The 16,326-nt window shown below is 39.6% G+C and overlaps 2 protein-coding genes across 2 annotated transcripts in view; both read left to right on the top strand.

The window, feature by feature from the left end:
- LOC127379521 (collagen alpha-1(XXV) chain) overlaps window positions 1–6,123 on the top strand; it is a 145,428-nt gene extending 139,305 nt beyond the window's left edge. Inside the window, exons 38-39 of the mRNA XM_051429217.1 lie at window positions 1,776–1,814; window positions 2,929–6,123. Of these exons, the coding sequence (XP_051285177.1) occupies window positions 1,776–1,814; window positions 2,929–2,955 (66 nt within the window). The 3' untranslated portion in view covers window positions 2,956–6,123. The remainder of the gene's footprint in view (window positions 1–1,775; window positions 1,815–2,928) is intronic.
- A 392-nt stretch (window positions 6,124–6,515) lies between these two features.
- etnppl (ethanolamine-phosphate phospho-lyase) lies at window positions 6,516–15,940 on the top strand. Its single transcript, XM_051428607.1, has 13 exons — window positions 6,516–6,684; window positions 7,158–7,276; window positions 7,679–7,838; window positions 9,330–9,404; window positions 9,511–9,604; window positions 10,828–10,944; window positions 11,866–11,948; window positions 12,368–12,593; window positions 13,189–13,343; window positions 13,860–13,949; window positions 14,771–14,901; window positions 15,032–15,102; window positions 15,301–15,940. The coding sequence occupies exons 1-13, from the start codon at window positions 6,626–6,628 to the stop codon at window positions 15,409–15,411; spliced, it is 1,491 nt and encodes a 496-aa protein (XP_051284567.1). The 5' UTR covers window positions 6,516–6,625; the 3' UTR covers window positions 15,412–15,940.
- Window positions 15,941–16,326: the final 386 nt, after the last annotated feature.

The following is a 16,326-nucleotide window of genomic DNA, read 5'->3' on the forward strand; positions in this document are numbered from 1 at the left end:
TGCCAACCCCTTGTGTCCGTTGTAGTGGATGGATGCAGGGGTTAAGAGTCGTCCACCTCTCTCCCAGTAACACTCCTAGGTCATCTTTGCAAACAGGGTTTCCGGGGATTTAAGGGTGAAAAGGGGGAACCAGGGCAGCCAGGTCTGGACGGGCTGGATGCCCCATGCCAATTGGTACAGTATTTCTCTTTTTCCTCCACCTCTTGCCCATGCATGCTGCTCACCTTCAGTCATTACTGACAGCAAACCATGCATGACTTGAGAGCTTAACAATCATGAACATGCCTTATTTGACGCACAGCTACATTTTCCATTCATGAATTGTTAAAAAATAAACAAAAAAACACACGCACCAACATATACCTCACTAACTTCCTGACCGCAAGCAGCCTCTTTTTAGATACCACACATCATTACAAGTGACGTAAACAAAATAAACATATGGTTGTTGATATAGTTGATACTTAAATCTATCCCTCTAACTGAATCCTTCCATTCCCCTGATTAAAACCTGAAAAAGGTTCTGTTTAAATCTTTCCTTCAAGCTGATACCTCCATGGCCCCAGTTACCTATTTAACCCGATGCTAACACAGACTCCTTTACTGATGCCCATGCTACTGGCACATGGACCCCTCCTCTACTCTGTTAACTCCCCCTTTCCCTTTCCTCTATTTGTACCAATTGGGCCAGACCACGACTATAAGAGAAAATCAGTCAAGTGGTTACAGTTCCAGACCTATTCAAGATGACAACATGAATTTAGATGATTTTATGATTCCTTCTGCTGCTAAGACAATACTGTGTTATGCATGGGAGTTCTAACACTGTGAGTAGAATGTTTAGTGGTTAAAGTACATGAGAACTAATTTTAAGAGAACATTGTGACTATATAAGCATAATGCAATGAAATGAGTTATAGGTAAGAAAAAATTCATATATCACAAATGTCATCTCATTAAATTTCATCTATATTCATTGACTTGAACCAGCTGCAATGACTTTATCTTAAGATAAACTCCCTGATTTTGTTATAGTGTTTTGAAACTCAACTTTGAGATAAACTATAATAAAATCAGAGAGTAGAATCATCAGTATATTGATGTGCATGAGCCACTGTATTTTTTGCTGTGTATTATGTGCATGGATGAGAATACACTCTCGCAGTTTTCATTATATTCATTACCAAATTCCTGTTACATAAAGATCCTTTTTAAAGAACTTAATTTCACATCAAGTGCAATGAGTCAGAGAAAGTTTGTGCAGTTTACATTGTGACATTTCCTTCCCTAAACTAGACACTGTAGCATCAACTTCAGTATTTCAACATAGACATAGTGATGCAATCGTCAGCAGCTACACATTAAACAAACTTTCAATTTTGAGGACTTCAATACCCAGAAATCCTATATTTTTAACTCTTTGAGACAGCAGTAAACACAGTTTTCTCGTGTTGACTGTCAGTTTGTAATCACCAGGTAAAAGAAATAGTAAGTAAGTAGTAAAAATAGTATAATTCATGTAGATAAGTGAAGGTTTCTGATGAACACTCCTCATTTGCTTCTGGTTTGATTTGAATTAATTTGTCTGTGGGAAAAAACTTTCTATGAAGTAGCTTAAAGTATGACATTTGTTATGTGTTCTTGTGGGTTAAAATCCACTCATTTATCAAACTTTAAATCATTGTGTGAGCTGAATCTATTAACAGCAAACCTCCTATTCCTGTTTACAGTCCTCATAGTTTTGTTTTTTTCCCCTGCTACTCTCCTATAAACAGGGCCCAGATGGATTACCAATGCCTGGTTGCTGGCAGAAGGTAAGACATATTTGAGTAACATTACAGACTTCAATAGTGCAGCACATGTACAGAGTGAACAAAATATAAGGGCCATATTTAAAATTCATACAGGAAAGTGAAGTAAATTGCATCTAGGTTTGGAATGTGGAATCAAAACCATAGTTTTGGACTGTGATTCAATTCCTCTTTCCTGTTAAATGGACATAGAAAGTGCTCTTAATATTTTGTTCACTCCGTGTAAGTTCAGTTTCTTCTTGTGGGTTTCAGCTTCTCTATGTTTGCATGGGTTGTTCTGTTACCTAAGTCGTAACAACTGTGTCAAACCAGATTGTACAACTCAAAGTCATGAAACAATGTGAAAACATGTCCATCTTCATGTCATTCTCTCTCCTGTGTTTTTCTTGCAGTGATCACTCTAACCTGAAACGCATGGAGTTTGTAAATAATGCTTCTTTTATGGTATTTATAGTTTTTTTAATGGATTAAAAAAAAAAGTCTAAAAGAAAAAGAAGTCAATGTGTACAATGATACAAAAAGAGATAACTGTCCCGAGTTTCACGCCCTAAGCTGCTTCTACTCACATCACCGTGTGGAAAAAAACAACAACAACCGTGTGTGTGTGTTCGCTCTCTCACATCCACATCGTGGTGGAGTTCAGATCCTCAGCTGGCAAGAGAACTTGTCTCTGTAGTCTTTGCATGGCTCAGACTGGAGCGGCGCAGCCCGGCCAGACTCACAGGGGTGAAAAGGAGACGTGGAAAGAAGGAGGAGGAGGAGAAGGAAGTGGAGGATGGGGGGATCTGGACTGGCTCTCTAACACCAAACGCTAGGTGTTTTGTGTCGTTTCGTCTCAACAAGCTCACCACCCATTCATGCAGCACCATTTTCTAAAAGACTAAAAAAAAAAAAAGAAAAGACACTGTGCCAAACAGAACATTGCACCCCTGACCCTGCAAAAGCATGAGTAGTATACTGAAACTATATTTATATGTATTGTACATACATGTCACTGTTTTGTGGTTGCGTCATGGCTTCTGCAGAAAAAGATAAAAAAAACAACACTAACATAAAAAAACAACAACCCCAGAGCTCTAAATTAGTAATTTTTTTGCTTTCCTTTAATCTTCCCAAGGGAGTCACGCCATGGCTGGTAGCCTGAAAATCCCCAGAAAGTAAAAAGCTGTTGGTTATTGTTGCTTTATTGTGGTGATGCCTGCAGAGAGAGAGGGTATGATATCAGCAGGTTTTCACTGTTGCACTCAGCAATCATCGTCGTTGTGGTGCCTCCCAGCAGCCACACGTCTGCGGACAAGAGGGGAGAACTTAGCAGGCTCGCTGCACTGACAGGAAAACAAATCGGGCTCATGTGGATTTGAGATTGGAGAGGCCTGGTCGAGGAACCGCCTCTGAGCACGGGAATGGATTCCGCAGGAGAGTCGCTAAGAGTCTCATCGATCTCCATAGAGATCAGCTGGAGCATCTGCCTCTCCTGACAGGCAGCGCTTCAAGGTCTACTGAGAGCGTTAACAGAATGCAATCATGTTTTTTCTTTATTTTGTTTTTGCTCTCATTCTTTAACATTGTTTGTATTTTGTGTATAATAGCCTTTGGTGCCTCAAGCTTTTATTCATTCCTTTATCAGAAATGTACAACTTTATATCATATTTGGAATTATTGGAATGGTGTTTTGTTTCAGAAGGGTATGCTTTGTTTGGTTAAAAAAAAAGGTTGTAAGAGTATTGAAAAGTCACACATTGTGCACTGTTTTTCATGAGTTGTTTTTACAGGATGTTGAAATAGCATGTTAGGTCATAGCTTCACTTGAGCACACTGTAAGATTGCGTCCATGGTGACTGTAAAGCCTCTGATCTTACTAGTGGTTTTTGAAGAAGCTCATAGTTTGTGCAAAACGCATCCGGCAGTGTAACAAATATGCTACTTGTTCATTCTGGACTTGTTGTATGGGATGTTAATTGTACAGTGTTGTCAGTTCACTGCATGTACACAATTTATGACTTATGGATTTCTTGAATATTGAAAATTTAGCATTGATTTGAGCAAGTGTATCAGAGGCATAACACGTTGTTTCAGGGTTGGGGTTCAGGTTCAGCTCAGCATACAGCAGCTGGTATTGTCAGATGTGTCAGATTATGTTGAACAGAACAATCTCACACTGCTCTTTTACACCTCGTGTATTGTCTTAAGACATGTATTACAGTGCAAGGTAAGCTAAATCAGACAGACGCAGTTAATTGGTAAACTTCCATTAGCTACACCACAGTCTAACTGGTGGCCAGTTACGTCACATTCCATATCAGATGGAGCAAAAAGTGGAGCAGTACGTCAACATAGTTTATTCATCTTTTCTTATACTCAAATTGCCTCCTGACATAGTAGGTGCTATGCAAGGTGATACTCGGTACTTCTTTTCTTTACAACATTAGAAATATGCATGATGATTTACTGTAAGGGCAGATGTGAAAAACCAACATTTTGTTGTGATGTAGCAGCAACCACAGGTGGATTGAAGAAGATTTTTTTCCCATATGGTTTCTGTTTGATTGTACAGTTCATCTCATCGTTATAAAGAATGGGTGCACATCTGTATAGATTATAATGGTGCTATCTGATAGGTCAACAGCAGCTCAGTTGATGCGCTCTACCAGTGGCAAGAACTACACAACAGGTTTCTTTATTGTTGTTGGGGTTTTATGTATGTAACAATTTAAATTTTTTTGTTTTATTTTTTTGTGCATATATTTGTGTATTTGTCTCAATATTTTAAGTGGTACATTATTTATTTTTCTATAATTTCTTAAATGAAGGCATTTTGGTTCTAAACAGCATTCCTTTCAGTTGTTTTGATGTCAGTTTCTCTGTTGATATTATGAGAAGTTTGGATCATGCTTAGGCATCACATAACAGTTATGCAAACGGTGCAGTGTGAAGGAAGGTGGTCATTTACAAATTACAGACCAGTGTGTATTCACTGTGCATTTAATTCAGCTTATGGGCCTTACAATTGAATACATCTGCTTTTATTTAATTTTGTGTGTCAAAAAGCTAACTATGACAACAAAGTTGGCCTGAATGTCGACAGGCCCAGCCAATGCAACTGCGTAAAAAGTTAAATATCACATCTTTTTCTCACGCTTTCTCTTCTCTCTCTCTCTCTCTCTTTACATTGAATGTAGTTTGATATATGTATAGTGGATTATTAATGTACTGTTAAAATGTGCTCATTTGACAAGAAGTGCAATTTATACTTTGGTTAATGTGTGTAGCATCAAATGCAGCTGAAATATCACGTCATTGTGATTTCTATAGCTCCATTTGCTCAGTTATGCTACCCTGTATGCCACTACCTGGAAAGAAAATGTTTATTTAGTAGAAGACGAAGAAATAAATGTAAACATGGACCTTTCATTAAATATCAGATTTTGATTGGTTTAAACTTCCTCAAATACTGTCCCTTCACTCATGTTTTAACATGCTATTTCCATTACTTAATATTTACTAAGTTTTGCATTGTGTTTTTTTTTTATTTTGTGTTTTGATTTCCAGCCTTTGTTACAGTATTTGTTCTCACAAATTGCTGTATCTTTAGCATGTGCAGCTACTTTTTTAATTGATTTTTTTATTTGATTGATTTTTTTTTTTCCGTTTGTTTTTTTTTGATTGTTGTGTTTCCCTGTTAAATTTTCAAATTTAGTTTATTCTGCTATTAGCAGAAGTGCCAAAACCTTTTATTTCCATATCAGTATTAGCAGAGCTGGTCAGGGGCTCCAAAATGACTCACTGATAAGCTAAGTCTGTGTGTTTGTCATTTCTACAGAAAATGCTCTGAGTCAAGTTTTCCTCTGTAGAAACAGTACACGCCCATGAGCCACACTTCATCACAACCTCTCAGAGAAGGGTAAAGGTGCTGGTGTAGGATAACTGTAAGTCACATTCATCTGTGTTATGGTCTCTTATTCAGAACTCTGGAACTCTTACACATACTCCCCAATGCACCACAGCCTTACTGATATAAGTATATTGCCACATACTCTGCAGAATAAAATACATTGTTGGTACAGGAGAACAAATTCAAAGCAAAATCCACATTGTGGCTTTTTTGAGTTAAAACTGCATTGTTTTGGTCGTGGTATATGTTCAGTTTCTGGTCTGCATTTGTATTACAGTACTCTTTTCCTTTTTTTTTTACCCACTTGATTGACATTTCTTTAAAGACCCTTGTGTTCACACGTGGCTATATTTCAAGATGACATTTCATATGACTGTACTGTTGGAGCCAAATAAACAGTCTTTCAAATACATCAAACAATAGTCTGGCCTTTATTGGTAGTCTTCAATATCCCATTATTAAATATTATGTTCTCTAGTGGAGTAGCTGCTGCTAATAGCCAGAAAATGCATTTAAGTACACTTAAAGCTTGCAGGTTTTGCCTATGTGTATATTGCACATGTTGCAACATATACAGGTGTGCAAGCTCAAAACAGTAGGGGAGTAAACACGCAAATACATAACCTCTCCACCTCTAAAAACACAGTGTATCGTTGTCAAACAGCTGTGGAACAGGTTTGAATACCTGTCCTCGAGGCATCTGCAAGCTGTCCGCTGTAAATTTCCGGCTAGGTGGCAGCACGAGAGAGAGAGCTCAGCTGCGCGAGAGAGCCGCGGCTCAACGTGTGGGTGTTCTTCAGGGGCGCGTGCGCTCGCGCGTGCGTGTATAAAGCCGGGTTATTTGTGCTCGAGCAGATGTAGCTAATCTTCGAGTCGGTGGGGAGGAAAGCTGACGGACAGCTGTACATTAGACAGCATCAGGATGTGCGCGGAAAGACTTGAGAAAAAGAAGACGATAGACTTGAGGAAGAAGCACATTGGGTAAGATTAATGACTTTCTGCACTTATATCACTCTGCATTGTATACATTAAAGATGGAAGTCGTGAAGTAAAAGTATCCTCACAACTAATTTTAGTGGAAAAAATCTACAGACTTCTACTACAGACGCATCATGACATAGCTGTGTCACAACAAACCGCATATTATTATTATCTAAACGAATTTTAATGTATTAATTAGTTGATAAAGGGTAGCTTAGCAGGGTTTTCAACGGTGACATGCAAAGTTAAGTGCACCTGGATTAGGCTTTGATTTAATGCACTTTAATAAACATACAGTACTTTATCTGCAAGCTGCTGTAGCATTTGTGTGCATTATATTGCACAGCTCATGAGTTCAATTAAAAAGTAACCATAATATCTTTTTATTAACACTGTACAACATAAAAGCTGTTAAACCAGAGTGAAGGGAACACTTTGCACTCATGTAAATACTAATATGAGCTTCTCTGCAGGCCATCATGTAAGATTTTCTTCAGCCATGACCCTATCAAGATAGTGCAAGCCAAAGGCCAGTACATGTATGATGAAAAAGGACAGCGCTACTTGGATTGCATCAACAACGTGGCTCACGGTAAACACACACAAATATGTGCATCAGGTTTATTTTTTTACCTCTACTGTGTCATCACTTCCACCAAAAAATGAAAAAACTGAAACCGGAGGAGTGGTTTTCACTACAGTGCACGAGCAGAAGGATTTCACATACATTACAAAGTTGTCACGCAATGTACACATAATTCAGAGTGACTAAGGCTGCACTACTTGCAGGCAGACAGGAATGTAAAACAGGACGTCTCCTGGCCTACCACATTCAACACTCTTTAATTTCAGCATATGGTCTCCAATTATGTGTCTTTAACAGTATATCAGTTGTCATGGTATTGTTTGACCACAAATTACAGTCAGATGATTTAAAGCGTGTTTTTGTCCTGAATGTTCCAACCCTGCGTGCATCATTTCTTCCATTTCCCAGTGGGCCACTGTCACCCAGACGTGGTGAGGGCAGGAGCCCAGCAGATGGAAGTACTCAACACCAACTCACGTTTCTTACACGACAACCTAGTACTCTACGCCCAGAAGCTGCAGGCCACGCTGCCCGACAAGCTGTCTGTGTGCTACTTTGTCAACTCTGGGTATGTTTGCATATTGTCATTCTCCTCGAACCGCACACACATCATGAAGGTTAGCCGGACTTGTTTTTTAAGTGTGGATCAGTTGATGTTATTAAAGGCACAATGCAGGCAATGAGCTGTTTAGTGGAGGTGATTTACAGATGCAATTGACATTCATATCTTGTCTCATAACGGCTTTAATCACCTGAACTGTAGCCTGAGGTGGACTAGATAAACGGGTATAGTCTGAACATGTATGACTGTAATGTTACTGTACCATGGGAAACAACATTAAGACAGAAAAAAATGCCTTTGCAGTGCCTCATCCTCCTTGGTACTGCCTCCTGCTGGTTTGCATTCTCAGATCTTATAATTGTGCTGATTTGGGAACAGCAGCAATATTAGTCTGCTTGAGCTAGAAGTGAAAGTTCCAGATCAGCATTCTTCCGTAGTGTCTAGAGTTCCAGACAATAGTAATATAGTATAATATAATGCATATTCAGCTTTGGACATTATACCGGACCAGTTAGGCGTGGTTACTCATTTACACCACTTGCTGGAGTCGGAACGGGAATTATCTGGCTCAGGGTAATAATGTAGTAGATAACGGATCATATAGACTCAGTGCCAGACTAACTATTTATCAGTCTCAGGGAAATAAATGCATTGAGAGAAGTAATAAACCTAACCAAACAGAGGTGTTAAGTTATCACTGCAAAGATTTTCTGAAGTCTGTACAACAGTACAAAGGTGCAGTCAGACTGCACACTGAAGACAAGGGGGGAAAAGATATACTAAATATTATATATACCATATGGGCTCCTTAGTTCTACGTCAACGGAATCTCAATGCTACAGCAACATTTTAGACAATATTGCACTTCCTAGTCTGTAGCAACCGTTTGGGGAAGATCCTTTTTTGTGTCCTCATGCACACACCCAGATCCATAAAGAAATAGTTTTCAAGCTTGGTGCACAAAGACCTGACCGCAACCCCTAGAGAGGAACTGTAACACCTCAGTAAGACTGGTGTGGCTGAATGGGATATAAAAAAAAACCTGTAGCCAGGTTCATGTCGAAAGACACGCTAGCTCTATTGTTTTGCAATGCTGGATCATTTTCAGTGAGCAAAACAGGTATAGGTAGCTAACTTGTTCATGTGCCAGAGGCATGTGTTGCTTAATTGCCTGTTATGATACAAGCACACACAGGTAGGGAAAAGACACCAGACAGTCAGTTGAACTCCAGTCAGCTACAGTTCCCATATGGCTGACACACTGACTAGTTGACCATACTAAAATATGTTTAGTGGTTGTAATAACTTCAATATTCCTCTGAGATCTTCGCGCAAGCATTTAACTCCAGTAGTAATAAATAGATCACCTCACATGCCCTCATAATGGGAAGTAAAACATCAAACTGTGACTGACGTGCTAGTGATATCCACGGCTTCACCTGTGTATTTTGTGGTGACTGAGTAACTCGAAGTAACCCTTGCCCCTTTGAACTTCAGCTCTGAAGCCAACGACCTGGCGCTTCGTCTGGCATGGCAGTACACAGGCCACAAAGATATCATCACGCTGGAGAAGTAAGTGCTACTGCCCGTGCATTTGTTCCAAAACACCTTGATCATTTTTTAAGAAATCACAATAAAGGGTAATGTCTGATTTGGTAAACGTTTCCTTTGTTTGCAGTGCGTACCACGGCCATGTCTCATCGCTCATTGACATCAGCCCGTATAAGTTCCACCAGCTGTCAGATGCTGAGCAGAACCAATATGTCCATGTGGTGAGTGCTTTTTCTCGCCCCGTCTGCCTGCCTGCACACTATGAAAACACCATAACTCAACTTGCACCACTGGGTTTTGGCAGGCTACTGTCATTGATGTATTCACTCCTGTGCATGAACAAGCATACCTGTGTGGAGATGTGTGTGTGTGTGTGTGTGTGTGTGTGTGTGTTGATGAGGAAGACAGAAGGAGACAGAAGCATTAAATACAAGTAGGTTTTACTGTAAATTGAACCAAAGTGCCTTTGAAAAGGAGGCATTTTACTTTTGGTGTTAGAGGGCGAGAGGTTTAGCTACAGTTGTATATAGAAGAGCCTCTAAACACAAACCCCTGAAAATGCTGGAGGCACTGGATGTTCTATTCCTTTTCAGTAAAAAATGTGAAGCGCACATGTTAAGATACTTCAAGAAGCATGACTGATTAAAAATGTTCAACTGCCTGCAATCAAAGAATCTCTATATAAAGTCATACAAGGGAATGGACTATGATCAGGGTATCTAGGGTCAAGATATCTCTTTTTTTAAACTGTAACTCTTTGAAAGAGCAATACAAAATTTGTTTACAGTTTATTTGAATAATCCTCACAGTCTGCAATGAACAGTCAAGCTAAAAATGTGCATCCAGAGTCCTCACTGCATTGTGCTGTGTGATCCTGTGCACTCAGCTCAGTTCCTTGATCGCCTCGGTGTAGTCTGATATGGCAACTTGTGGAATCCCCAGCTCTAGTGTTACATGTCACAGGTGGGGCAATTCAGTCTGTTTCGCCAGCTTGCATATTTTATTCATGAGCATAGACACGAAGAAGTTTCTGAAGCATCTGAACTGGTTGACCAACTTTTCAGCCTGGGCTTCTCTGAGAACAGCCCAGACTGAAATGTAAACACCAAGATAGCAAAACGCTTGCTTGCCTGGGTGTTTTGACTTATGTCGGACCAGAATGTAAATAGCAAGATAGATCAGTGAGAGGGTGTTGGTACCATTCCTGAGCATCACATTTTTTCCCCCAATTCTGAGCGTCTCACAACTTTCCACGATTCATTTTCATTTTTTCCTGCTCTGAGTAACTCCTCTATCTCCGTTGAGCATTTTGGGTCAAAAGTTTTTCATAATATTTGATCTGTCGCTTTTTGTGTGCGTGAGTGTGCTGCACGCTGTAGATTTGGTTACGCAGACGTGATGAATCTGCTTTAGTAATCATCTCAACGCCATGTCCCCAATACAGGCTCCGAGCCCAGATGTGTACAGAGGCAAATACAGAGCGGACCACCCTGACCCCGCCACAGCATATGCAGATGAAGTCAAAGATATAATACACAGAGCCCATGAAAAAGGAGGCAAGGTACGGTTTGAGTTTGATATTGTAGTGCTACCAGATGTTAACTCAAAGCGAGATCGACCCTATGATGCAGAAATAACCTCAGAAATGTTTGATCAGTTCACCATGAAGTTGGAAATCATTTATTTAAAGGTTTGAAATGTCAAATTTTCTAACCCTAACCCAAGATCTTCTTTTGTCAGTGTATTGGTTCATTTTGTAAAAAGAAAAAAAAGAAGAGTTTAATGAAATCTTAAGTAAGGAGGTAAAAATGAAACACCAAAGTATGGTTTACATATGTTTTACTGCTGTACCTGATCATTTGCAAGCACCCTCATCATTTCAAGTGTGTTTGTCCTCCTTTTATTTATAAATACTCATTTGGGTTTTTTCCGCCTTCTCCTCTTCTCTCCTCTGTCACTTGTTCTCCCAAATCACAGGTTCAGGCCGTGGTCTCTGGTTTTTAGTGTCAAACCCAAGAACATGTGTAGGCGACTCTTTAGTGTCCAAGCTTGTTGGCCCATATGTTCAAAAGCTCAACCCAGTGGCAAGAGGGACGGCACTGCAGCCCAGAGATTGTACAGAATGCCTTTCTAACGGATGTTTGTGCAGTCTACAGGAGGAAACCAAAATTAACAAAAGGAGTACAAAAACACCTAGATACTTGTATGTCTTTAAATATTGCACCCTGTTGATCTTACAAAGTGAATAATACACTGTCAAGATTTTTTTTTTCCCACAGTGATCTATATTAACATTCATTTCTGTCCAAGCATTACATGACCTTGTTTGTCTCTCTTGTTTGTGCACTGCAATCTGAAAAGTGACACTCTTATGAAAGAGGGCGATCTACAGGTCAAAGATGCCAGAACACCTCCTCTTCTTTTCCAGGTTATCAGTGCCGGTTTTAGATCGATAGACCTGATATGTTTTTCTCTTATGCAGATTGCCGCTTTTATTGCTGAGTCATTGCAGAGTTGCGGCGGGCAGGTCATTCCCCCCGTGGGCTACTTCCAGCAAGTGGCAGAGTATGTACCCAAGTCATTGCCGAGATTCACTGTTCATAATCGGTGTCTGACAGCGTTTTCTACTCTTTTTGCTGTTCAGAATCAGCTCACCAATATGAAATATGAAGAACTGTCATTCTGAAATGATTAACTGAATGTAAAGTATGGTAAACATGTCCAGAATATGACATGTTTGCACACTGCAGGAAAATGCTCGAAGCAGTGAACAAAAGTACACACCCAAAAAAACAACTTTAAGCAGCTGCACCAGAATACATATTTGAGGATTGAGGATTTAAGTGTTTAAGAAAGTTCTCTTTCAGCGGTGCTATGGTATAGACAAACTTGTTGTGCCGTGTGTTTTGTTGCATAAATGTTGCTGTGCACCTTATCAAGAGAATGAGCAGCTAACTAGACTTAATCTCCAACTGTGTGTACAGACACGTCCGCAAGGCAGGGGGCATTGTCATCGCCGATGAAGTCCAAGTGGGCTTTGGGCGTGTCGGCGCCAACTTCTGGGCTTTCCAGCTCCAGGGAGAGGACTTTGTGCCCGACATCGTCACCATGGGAAAGCCTATTGGCAACGGGCACCCCATGTCCTGTGTGGTCACGACCAAAGAGGTGGCAGAGGCCTTCACGTTTTCTGGGATGGATTATTTCAATACAGTAAGATCATTATGTGGAATAGTGAAGAATTGGGCTGTAATAAAAAGTTTTCTTTTGTTCCATCCTCACTCAATATGTGGTTGATATAAAAAAGACAAAGGCAGATTGCAGAGAACACATTATATGATCTTTGCTTTTTCTCCCAAGTTGACCACAAATGGCACTGACCCGACCTCATCCTTGACATGACGTTCTTGTTTATATTTGACAAGCGTATCGACACAGCTGCTCTCCACATTATGGGGGAAAATACATTCTGTTCGAGCCAGTTTTTTTTTTTTTTTTTCATTGATGGCCTCAGATTACAGTTATTTCCTGTGAAAGAAAGGAGCTGAGAGAGTTCTCTCTTTCATATTGAATTGATTTTCAACTAGTGTGGATCTTTTCCAGTCACATTCTGAAAGTAGTTGAGTCAGTTTAGCATAAACAAAAATCACTAGGCTGACTCTGTGACATTGTACGTCTGTTATATAATTAGTGCATCAGATTGTCTTATGGTTCTGTCGCCCTGATGATTGAGCAGCTGATTTCCTAGGTGGTGTGAACCTAACCTCGGTGTAATCTTTCCTCTGTGTGTGGGTTTTGAATTTCCCAGTTTGGCGGCAACCCAGTGTCGTGTGCCATCGGTCTGGCCGTCCTAGACGTGATTGGGAAAGAGGATCTCCAGGGTAATGCGCTGCGTGTGGGGCGATACCTGACCGATCTGCTGGAAAAGCAGAAAGAGAAGCATCCACTGGTTGGTGATATCAGGTAGGCAGACACGCACACACACAGTTACAGTATGTGACACAGCAGCTGATCAGTTCTGTACGTGTAAAGCTGATTCAGAACTCTGTTGATTATATTATATTTTATTATTATATTATTATTATTACGTCATGTTTGTATAATCCTTGGACCAACATGTAAATCAGTGACCCCACAATTAAACATGATTTTGACACATTTGCTCTTCCCAGAGATTGTCAGTTAAACATTGTGGGAGATTCTGTGATATATTTACCTTGGGCATACAGCTGCCATTATATTCTGACAAACTGATATTGATAACTTTGAACCTGTTGCTATTGTAAAGACAAATATTGTGATTATAAGTGTACATTTCTTTTTTTTTTTTACCTAAAAGGCTTAATTTGGTGTATGTTACCATGACCCAGAACATATTTGGAAAAACAACTTTCTTAAAAATTGCCTGCGTCATGCAGAGGTCAGTAGGATTCTGTGTGTGTCAGAGATGATTAAACCAAATGGCGTCACATCCTGCAGGGGTCGTGGCCTCTTTGTTGGGATGGAGCTTGTGAAGGACAGGTTGAAGCTCACCCCGGCTACAGCAGAAGCCCAAGAAGTCATATATAAGTAAGTGTTAGATTTCAGATTAGTGTCTGATATGATATTAATTATGAAAAACATATTATGCAGCATTTAAAGAAAACAACCTGCTTTGATTATACTGTTCTGCAACTTTCTCTATTCTCTGTTGAGAAAATTGCAACCATGATTCAGTTCCACCACCAGTGTTACGATAGCTTTGGTGGGCTTATCTTATATCATACACACACACACACACACACACACACACACACACACACACACACACACACACACACACACACACACATTGTTTCAGCTTTAGCATTATGCTGCATATTATGCTATTTGTAATCTTTGTTAAGACATCAGACAATCTGAGTTCACAAATACTGAACTTGACAATTACTAATCAGACCTGCATGGGGATTGGAGTAAAAAATAGACCTCATTTAAAAAGACATAATTACCAAAAACTGCCATCATATTATGATGGCAAACAATCACTTAACAATACAGTGTTTCAGAATCAGAAATACTTAATTAATCCCCACGGGGGAAATTTGTTGTTTGAAATTTGATATTACAATTTCGACATTTTGATGGACATTTGGTAACAGCAGGAAAAGCACAGGTGTAAATAATACATTAATTAAGGCTGCATTCATTGAGGTGTGGCTGCTGTCGTGCACGCTGGCTCACTGTCGGGCTTTAATGGACACTTGCATGAAGCGGAGCCACCTTTAATGTTATTAGTTTCACCTGTGCCTTTGTCTGCTGTGAAAAAGGCGTTTTTTGAAATGGCTCAACCGCTTCATTTAAATTCGTAAATTGATACAGAGTGTGGAATAATTCGTGTTTCGTCCCAGGCTAAAGGAACAGCACATCCTCCTCAGTGCTGATGGACCACATCGCAATGTGCTCAAATTTAAGCCCCCGATGTGCTTCACCACGGAGGATGCTGACCTGGTGGTGGAGAATATTGACCACATTCTCACAGGTACTTAACACTTCCCCATTCCTTTTCTCTCCGTTATGTGTTGCTTACAGCGTTGATGCTGGAACACGGCGTTGTCCTAACCTGCTATTGCTGTATGAGCTCTCAGTTATGTGTGTTATTGTGTTTCTAGAAATTGAGGAAGCCATAGGCTTGAAGTTGCACAATGCACTGAAAGTAGAGAATGAAAGCAGCAAAAGAAAGGTAAGTGTGACTCTGCTCCCTATTTTAAACTCTTTCTGTAGCCTTCAATTAACCAAAGCTAATTTGTAGACCAAAGCTTTAGTCTAATAAATAACTTATGTCACGTCACTTACATGAAGATAACAAAAAGTCATTGACTAAATTTCCAACTGCATTGATTTTCATTTCAACTTTATCTCTTTGTGGTTTTATTTCAAGCTGCCCTCTGATGAAAATGGACACCAGTATCACAGTGGGTTAGTGCACAACAAAATGAGCACTCAAGGAGTTACTCAACAAACCAAACAAACCAAACGCCTCAAGACATAATGCTGCCTCACGTCTGAGCCGTCAAATGACAACACTATCTATCTTAAATAATAACCAGTAACTGTAAGACATAATAAACTTTTGAGGTGACAAAACACAGGGGTGAAAAGTGAAGTGCCTCATGTAACCTAATGAAAAGTGTTGATAATAATAATATGCTGTGTATCTATGAGATTGCAGTGTGTTCTCAGGTATTATTTTTTTAATTACATCTCTCTACATTCACACATTCAAGCCACGTGTCTAACATGTCTATTATTGTTTCACTTTGGTGCAAAAACATGCTACACAACCTGTATATTCATGTAAATAATTTTAAATTTTTTAATTTGCCAACATTCACTTGACCACGATTTTCACGGAATCATAATTTGAATTAATCAAAATGTATTATGTCAAAACATGCAATGATATTAGCATTAAAATATAGTTTTTACTGATTATAAATTGCTTGCTGTTGTTGAAAGTGTGGAACGGCATTATACATTGTGTGGTGAGTCTGTATTGAATAAAATACTGGATGAAAATACTGTTTTTGTTGATCCATGAGGGAAATTCTAGCCCTGACCTCTGCCTTCTAGGAGGGTCAGCTTGAATTAAGCACATGTGGAATATACATGAGCATGAAAACTAACTGTACTGAGTGTAAGCCTATCTTATTCCAATCTGCCTCAGACAAACAAACATGGACACTGTTTGACAAACCAGCAATAATTGACCAATGTCCCTTCTCAACAGAGAGTAGACAAAAGCTGTGAGTTTGTCACTTGCATGTTGGAATTATCAGTCAAAGAGAGGCCCTTCCCCAGGCAAAAAATAAATGTGACATAATTGATCTATGGTGTTCATGAAGTACAAAATGTTCTCTGACATCTCTCTTGTTGTTGGCTGAAGCTGTGGACCATTCTCCATAAT

Source organism: Dicentrarchus labrax, unplaced genomic scaffold (assembly GCF_905237075.1).
Source record: "Dicentrarchus labrax unplaced genomic scaffold, dlabrax2021, whole genome shotgun sequence".
NCBI classification, from domain to species: Eukaryota; Metazoa; Chordata; class Actinopteri; family Moronidae; genus Dicentrarchus; species Dicentrarchus labrax.